The sequence below is a fragment of the Theropithecus gelada genome, chromosome 10 (assembly GCF_003255815.1).
Source record: "Theropithecus gelada isolate Dixy chromosome 10, Tgel_1.0, whole genome shotgun sequence".
Classification (NCBI taxonomy): domain Eukaryota; kingdom Metazoa; phylum Chordata; class Mammalia; order Primates; family Cercopithecidae; genus Theropithecus; species Theropithecus gelada.
Genome location: NC_037678.1, coordinates 4,049,096 through 4,057,634, shown reverse-complemented (window position 1 = coordinate 4,057,634; position 8,539 = coordinate 4,049,096). Strand labels below are relative to the sequence as shown.

Below are 8,539 nucleotides of genomic sequence, written 5' to 3'. Positions count from 1 at the left end.
AAAAAAAAAAAAAAAAAAAAAAAAAAAATGAATAAGGCCAGGTACAGTGGCTCACGCCTGTAATCCCAGCACTTTGGGAGGCCGAGGCAGGCAGATCACTTGAGGTCAGGAGTTGGAGACCAGGCTGGCCAACATGGTGAAACGTTGTCTCTACTAAACATACAAAAGTGAGCTGGGTGGGGTGGTGTGCACCTGTAATCCCACCTACTCAGAAGGCTGAGGTAGGAGAATCACTTAAACTCGGGAGGTAGAGGTTACAGTGAGCCAAGATCATGCCACTGCACTCCTGGCTGGGAGACAGAGTAAGACTCCGTCTCAAAAAAAAAAAAAAAAGAATAAGACCTAGTATTTAGCCCAACAGCAAGACTATAGTCAATAATAATTTAACTGTACATTCAAAGATAACTAAGAGAGTATAACTGGACTGTTTACAACACAAAGGATAAACGCTTGAGGGGGTGGAGACCCCATTCTCCACGATGTGATCATTACACATTGCACACCGGTGCCAAAATATCTCATGTACCGCATAAATATATACACCTGGCCAGGCACAGTGGCTCATGCCTATAATTTCAGCACTCTGGGAGGCCAAGGCAGATGGATCACTTGAGCTCAAGAGTTGGAGACCAGACTGAATAACACAGTGAGCCCTTGTCTCTACTACAAATTAAAAAAAAAAATCAGCCAGGTGTGGTGGTGGAACGAGCTGAGATCAAGGCTGACATGAGTCGTGATCATGCCCCACTGCACTCCAGCTGGGGCAACAGGGCAAGACCCTGTCTCATACACACACACCCATATATATACATACACACACATAAATTTGTGTATATAACTTACACATAATTCATTATAATGTATCTATCATAATTCATTATATATAAATTGTTTTTTTAATTACAAATAAAAATAAAATGAAGAATGTCAATATTTCTGAAAGACCACTGTCCAGAAAGGACACAGAGCATATTCAAGGCTTGAGTTGTCCATTGGCTCATCAGCCACATTGCTCTGAAAAATGCAAACACAGCTTTTATACAAGCTCATAATAAAAAGTCCCTATCCCAGAATTTAAAATCTCATTCAAAAGCCATCGCAAAAAATGAACATCTTGTATCGCTGGCCGTCATTCAAAGCTGGCAGCTATTTGAATTTCACTATATTCTGACTTCAAAAAGTTTTCAAAAAATGTTTTGTTCTTGGTGGGCTACATAAAACCATCGACGATTATCTAGTCACAGTCACAGTGATTGTGTTCAACCCCATGCCAGACTAAATGAACTGCCTCCACCACACGTGCCTTCCCGGGCCCTGCCCTCAGTGCGCCCATCCCTCCTGGGCTCCTCTGCTGAAAGCTGGCAGCCCTTCCTGGAATGGCTCCCACTAAACCCAGTTGATGGCTGGCCTGTTCCATACAGCATTTCCAGGCCAGTCATACTGCATCAAAGGCTTTAGGGCATGGCTGTAAATCCTACGGAACCAACAACACTCAATTGAAAACAGTGGATGAGTTTGAAACCACCGCTTCGCTGCATTGTTCCTTAATAAAACCTCCAGTTAATTTAAGGGCTGATCTTTCTGTTTGGTCTGTTTTCTACCCAGTGCTTTGCCATCTGGAACCATAGATCTTCTAGTCAATAGTGATTTGCTTATTTGGAGCATTAAATCCTAGTCAAACGGTCTGAGATTTCCCCACATCCTTTTATGTGTTTGTTTATTTTGAGATAATCTCACTCTGTCGCCCAGGCTAGAGTGCAGCAGTGGGATCTCGGCTCACTGCAATCTCCGCCTCCCAGATTCAAGTGATTTTCCTGCCTCAGCCTCCCGAGCAGCTGGAACTACAGGTGCTCACCACCACACCTGGCTAATTTTTGTATTTTTGGTAGAGACAGAGTTTCACCATGTTGGCCAGGCTGGTCTCGAACTCCTGACCTCAGGGGATCCACCCACCTCGGCCTCCCACAGTGCTGGGATTACAGGCGTGAGCCACGGCAACCAGTCGTATGCCTACATTAAAGCAGAGTACCCATTTGACCCTGGAATAATTCAGTTCAGCAACTAATTCGTCAAAAACGTTCTCCGAAGGAAGAGAGGGGAATGTGAAGGGCAGGCTGTTTTCTGCAGATCATGGTTTAACGCCCAGTGCCCCTGCCCACTGGCGGTGCAGCCCTGAGAAGGTCTCTCAACACCCCTGGGCCTCAGTGTCTGCATCTGTAAAATGAGCAGCAGCATGACACCACTCGGCTCCCAGTTACCAGGGAAACACATGACAGTGCAAATAAAAGACTAAAGAAAACCGCTTGCTGGAACCCAGTCAAAGGTAACCACTGTCATCTGGGTGTGTGCTGGGGCGGTTGGGTGGGTGGGGGAGGCGTGGTGTGGATGCATGAGGACCCAGTGCCTGATTTACACGAGAGTACGAGCGTGTCCGCAAAAGAGCTGAGCCAATAACTGGATCGTTGAGACAGTGACTACATAGTATGGAGCCCCCAACCCATCTTCAACTGTGGTCCAAGCTGTGCGCCCCAGGTGAGACAGCCCTCAGGAACCAACCTCCCTGGAAGGGAATCCATCCTAAACCCTGCTGTCTGGCTAACAGTGGGGGGACCCACATTACTGATACCACAGACACACAAAACATCCCTGCCCCCAGCATGGATCCGTTCCCACTACCTCGTCCCTTGTTAAATCTAAACCCTATTATCGGGCCAAGTCATTTTTAAACAGGCCAAATTTCCCACCCCACTTTATCTATCAGATAAAGTGGTACAGAAGAAGAACTTCCTAAGAATATCCATAGCCCCGGTTAATTCGCCCTTAAGGGCCTATTCCACATTCCCCACACATTTTTACAGTCTCACAAAACCTAAAATATCCACCAACAAATAGACTGTACTGCCAAAACTGTGCCGAAAGTTTGTATCATATCAAAACTGAATCTGTAAGTTTCACATCTTATAAGCAAACAACTGTAACTGGAAGCTGTTAGCTATCCAACCCTTCCTATATTACAGAATTACAGCCAACCTCAGAAGCGAAACAAATCAGAAAGTTAACTTTTTAATTCTTCCAGGGCTTCTGTGGCAATGTTGTATCCTAATAACTCACTGTTTAAACAATTCCTCTGAAACACCGACTCAAACAGCCCGCCAATCTGAGGTCTTCTTGGCAGTAGTTTGGGTTTATAAATAAGGTCATCTGCCTGCAATAGCATCCTTGGATGTCAGGCAAACCTCAAAGAGCCACTAGGGGACCTTTATTGTTCCCCCAACCCCCGCGAAGTTCTTCTGTCTCTTCTGTGTCTCCCAATTCCAACACCTCCCCAGCCCCGCGGGCCAGCCCTGGCACACAGGGTCAGAGGCGTGGAGGACCGGCCAAACTTCTGACAGCTGAGCCAAGGCTTCCCCTCCCTTCCGTTCACCTCCAGCCCCAGTGCAGGCGAGCAAGGTTCCCACACTGGCTCCACCACTAACTGGGCAGGCCTCTTCAACAGCACCCAAATTACAAGCCCGCGTCCAGGGGCAGAAGCCAAGATCAAATGAGGCTATGCTTTTCAAAGAGCTTGCACAAAGCCCTACACACGTAAGGCCGACTGTTATTATCTGCAGGAGACAGAAAAACCAGACCAAGGGAACACCGGCTGCATTATAGGGTGACTCAGGGACCCATCTGACAATTTCCAACGGTCCCACCCTGGAATTAATTGGCACATGGAAGGGGCAGTGACCTCTGATCTTCCCAGAGACCCCTGTGGCTGGCTGATGAAAGAGCACCCCCAAGCAAACCCTGTGACCCAGATCACCTGGAGGCCACATTTTAATAGCTGTACTCAGGAGTCACTAGCCTGCTGAGAAAGGCGCTGAGCCCTGGTCTTGAACTTGGAGAACCACAGGCCTGCTTCCAGGAAAATGCTGACCGAAGCGGCGCGGTGCCTCTCCCCCTCGCTGGGCCTAGGTGGGGTGCTCACCCCCAGCATCCAACCAGCGGCAACAAATCCTTACAGAGCTGCCCAGGCCCGGCCCAAATGCGCCCCGGCATGCCAGGCGGGGCCCTTGGCGGGTTCCTGAGGCTCTCCAGGAGGCCCATTCCGAGCTGTTCCTCCCACCCCGACGGCTACTCACCAGACACAGACACCTCCATGAGCGCCTCCAGCGGCCGGTTGTTGTCCAGGTCGCGGCTGAGCTGCAGCTCACCCGTGGCGGGGTCCAACAGCAACAGGCGCAGCTCATTGCCCTGCAGGAAGGTGTAGTTGAGGCTGTCCGACACGTCGGGGTCATGGGCCGGGATGCGGCCGATCACCCCGGTGGGGAAGTTGTTGGACTTGTTGGTGACATAGTTGTTGAAGAGGATCTGGAAGTCCGGCAGCACGGGCGGGTTGTCATTCTGGTCCACGAGAAGGATGTGGACCGTGGCTCGGCTCACCAGCGGAGCCGATGTGGCCTGCACCACCAGCACATACTCCCGCCGGACCTCAAAGTCCAGCTCCACCATGGCACGCAGGTCCCCGTTGAGCAGGTCCAGCTGGAAGAAATGCCGCATATCCCCTTCCACAATCTGATACATGATCTGGGCATTGGGGCCTTCATCGGGGTCGTTGGCACGAATCTTTGCCACCACCGACCCCACTGGGTTGTTCTCCTCAACAAACAGCTCCAGCTCATCCTTCTCAAACATGGGGGCATTGTCATTAATGTCCAAGATGGTCACCTGGATTTCCACCGAGGCGCTAAGGGGAGTGGGACTGCCCCGATCCACAGCCAGAGCCCAAAGGTTGTACACGGCCACATTCTCCCGGTCCAGCCGGCGCTGGGTGCGGATCACACCAGACGTGGGCTCGATGTAGAAGTCCCCATCGCCGTCGTCCCCACCCTGGAAGGTGTACAGCAGACGTCCATTGGGACCTGAGTCCCGGTCCGTGGCGGAGACCTGGAGGATGCTGGTTGAGGGTGGAGCATCCTCAAAGATGGAACCCTGGTAGAAATCCCACAGGAACTGGGGCGCATTGTCATTGGCATCGAGGATGAGGATCTCTAGGGTGGTGGTGTCTGATTTCTGCGGGATGCCGTTGTCCTGGGCCATGATGGTCAGTGTGTAGGCGACCTGGTTCTCATAGTCCAACTCCATCATGGTGTACATGGTGCCACTGTCGGGGTCGATGCGGAACTGCGGCACGGGGTCCTGAATCACGTAGGTGATGCGGGCATTCTCTCCTGTGTCCTCATCGTTGGCACTGAGGGTAGCAATGGAGGTGCCCACAGGCCTGTCCTCACTGACACTCACTGTGTAATGGGAGCTCTGAAAGACGGGCCGGTGGGTGTTGGCGTCGGTGACATTGATTAGGACATGCGCCGTGTGTGACCGTGTGCCGTCGGAGGCCGTCACCGCCAGCACGTACTGCTGCTCCTGTTTGTAGTCCAGAGGTAGCGCCAGGGTGATGAGGCCGCCCCCTCTCTGGCTGCTGAGTGCAAAGCGGTTCCGGGTGTTGCCCCCCGTGAGCTGGTAGGTAATCACACTGTTAGCATCACGGTCGCGGGCCTGCAGGGTCAGCACGCTGCTCCCTACAGCCGCATCCTCATTCAGACGAAGCTCGTAGGTGGGCTGCGTGAACACCGGGTCGTTGTCGTTCACATCCAGCACCGTGATGGACACGCTGGTGGAGGAGCTCATGGGGGGCGAGCCGTGGTCCACCGCCTCCACCCCGAAGCTGTAGTGCTCCACCTCCTCGCGGTCCAGCTCGGCACACACCGTGATCCAACCGGAGCTGTTGTGGATCTGAAAGGGGAAGTCAGGAGTGGGGGCAGGGTTCTTAGGCCCAGCACTGCCACCCCCCAGAAAGGCGGAGGCTGTGTCCACCAGGCGATAGTGCAGCCGGGCGTTCTCCCCTGAGTCCGCGTCCACTGCCTGAATGTGCACCACGGGGTAGCCCAGGGGCACATTCTCCAGCACCGTGGCCTGGAACGGGCTGCTCACAAAGATAGGCTCGTTGTCGTTGACATCCAGCACCTGCACAGACACCACCCCGGAAGAATTGATGAGCGGGGGCCGGCCCCCATCCTGGGCCTTGATGCTCAGCGAGTACTTCTGGACATCCTCGAAATCCAGGGGGTTGATCACATCCAGGATCCCGCTCAGTGAGTGCAGGTAGAACTGGCCGGCCACGTTCCCGCTGAGGATGCTATAGTGAATGGCCGCGTTCTGGCCCTGGTCCCGGTCCGTGGCCTGCACTCGCAGCACAGCGGTGTTGAGCCCCACGTCCTCGGGCACCTGGACCACGTAGTTCTGCTCACTGAACTGGGGGTAGTTGTCGTTCTCGTCCTCCACCTCGATGTACACGGTGGCCGTGGCGCTGAGCGGGCCCGGGTTGCGCCCCTGGTCGTTGGCCTCCACCAGCAGCTGGTACTCGGCCGCCTCCTCCCGGTCCAGCACCGCCCTCGTGCTCACCACGCCGGAGCTCTCGTTGAGCTGGAAGACGTCCCACGCGCCCCCCAGCACACGGTAGCGCAAGTTGGCGTTGACAGGCGAGTCGCGGTCGCTGGCGCGGATGGTCAGCACCTCGTAGCCCACCTCCAGGTTCTCCCGCACGCGCTCGCGGTACTCCGACTGCTCGAAGACCGGGCTGTGATCGTTGGTGTCTTTGACCAAGACGGTGATGTAGGTGGTGGCCGAGCGCGGCGGCGTGCTGTAGTCGACGGCCTTCACCCTGAGGACGTGCGTCTCCTTGGTCTCGCGGTCCAGCACGCTGTCCGTGCTCACAGCACCCGTGGCGGAGTCGATGCGGAAGTAGCCCCGGGAGCGCTCGTCGAACAGCCCCTCCATGTAATAACTCACTCGCTCCTCCTCGCCCTCGATGGTGTAGTGCGCGTGCAGCTGGAGGATGAGGGTGCCCGCCGGCTCGTTCTCAAACAACGCCACCTGGTAGTTGGGCATCGGGAACTTCAGGCTCCCTCTGCCACTCGTGCCCCGCCGGGCCCGTCGCGCCGGCCCCACCCGGGCTTGGGGCAAGTTCGGCGGCAGCGGCGGTGATGGGGATGGCGACGCGGAGGGCGTCCCCGCGGTGGCTGCCTCCACCTCTAATCCCACCCGTACGGAGCCAGCCGCGCGCCAAAGGGCGCACAGCAGACGCAAGCGGACTGAACTGCCCGGCGGCAGGCAGATAGGGCGGCCGGGACAGCGGGACCCGGGGCGCGGCGGGCAGCTGCAGGCGGGTAAGGTGGTCGGAGCTGCGAGCGCCGAATGCTGCGCGGCCGCGCCGCCGCCGGGGACCGGGAAGCAGAAAGCCCCGCAGAGCCGGGCACGGGCTCCACAGCCGGGATGGTGCGCGCGCGCCCGCAGGCGGCGGCTCAGCGCCGTCGGGGCACCGCGGGCCGCCAAGCGGACTTGCAGCGGCAGCGGGCGCCCAGCCAGGCGCACGCAGCCCCGGGGCCCGGCGCCCGAGACGCGCCGCCGTCCTGCCAGCCGCCCATCGCGGCCCACGTCCAGCAGCTCCCGCGGCGCCCAGGACGGGCGCGCGGCTCCCACCGCGTAGGTACAGCCTGGCCCGAGGGCGAAGGCGCGGGCCCCGCCGGGTACGTGCGGCTCCCAGGCGGCCGCTCGCAGCCCCAGCGCCGGCAGGGCGGCGGCGGCGGCCAGAAGCAGCAGCATGGGCAGCACGGGCGGCGGCGGCGCCATGGCCCGGAGCCCGAGCCCGAGCCGGGCGCCCAAACACAATCCATGCACCCGGCGCGCCTCCGCATCCACCCGGCGCGGCCGGGGAGCGGCTTGCGGGAGCCTGGCGCCCGGCCCTCGGGGCGGTCCGCGTCCCGCCTCCCCGGGGGCCCTGGCGGGGACTGTGGGGACCGCGCGCCTGGCCTCCCCCGCAGCTTCCACTTCGAGAGCACTTTGCGAAAGTTTGCGAAGTTGGTTTCAAGATGGCTCCTCCGCGCGTCCCGGGAGGGCGCCGCGCATCAACCTGCGGCGGCGGCGGCTCCAGGCAGCTCCAGGTGGCTCCGGCGCGGGCTCGGCCGGACGGGCGTGGGAAGCGGGGCGGGCCCGGCGCGGGGCGGGGGCTGAGTTCCCGGAGCGGGCTGGGCAGCTCCGCGCCGCGTAGACCCCGGCGGCCGGCTGCTGCCTGGGCGGTGCGCTTGGCCCGCACCCCCTCCACCCGCGCTCTCCCCGCCCCCGGCCCGGCCCCGCCCCGCCCCCGGCCCAGCCGCGTATTGTTCGGCCCGCGGGGGAGCCTGCTCGGAGGTGCGCGCCGAGAGGATCGCTATGGAGACGCGAGGGCGCGGCCAGGGCGGGGGCTGGGGGCCTAGTCCCCGGAGGCCTCCCCACCCAACCTCCCGGGGGGCGGGGCCGAGGGAACAGGGCCGGGAAAGGTGGGGCTGGGGCTCCCGGTGGCCGCTGCCCGTGGGGCGGTGGCTCCGCACCTCAGGCCCGGGGCCGAGGCTCAGAGCATGGCTTCCCACCCCGGCAGAAAGATCCACTGAGGCCGCCGCGAGGAGTGCCGCGCGGGTAGGACCCGGGGGCGGAGGACTGGGGCCGAGGGGCCAGGGAGCCC

General features: G+C 58.6%; 1 protein-coding gene across 1 annotated transcript in view; it reads right to left on the bottom strand.

The window, feature by feature from the left end:
- Nucleotides 1-7,671, bottom strand: part of CELSR1 (cadherin EGF LAG seven-pass G-type receptor 1) — a 182,322-nt gene extending 174,651 nt beyond the window's left edge. The window contains exon 1 of the mRNA XM_025399607.1: nucleotides 4,125-7,671. Coding sequence (XP_025255392.1) covers nucleotides 4,125-7,671 — 3,547 coding nt within the window. The remainder of the gene's footprint in view (nucleotides 1-4,124) is intronic.
- Nucleotides 7,672-8,539: the final 868 nt, after the last annotated feature.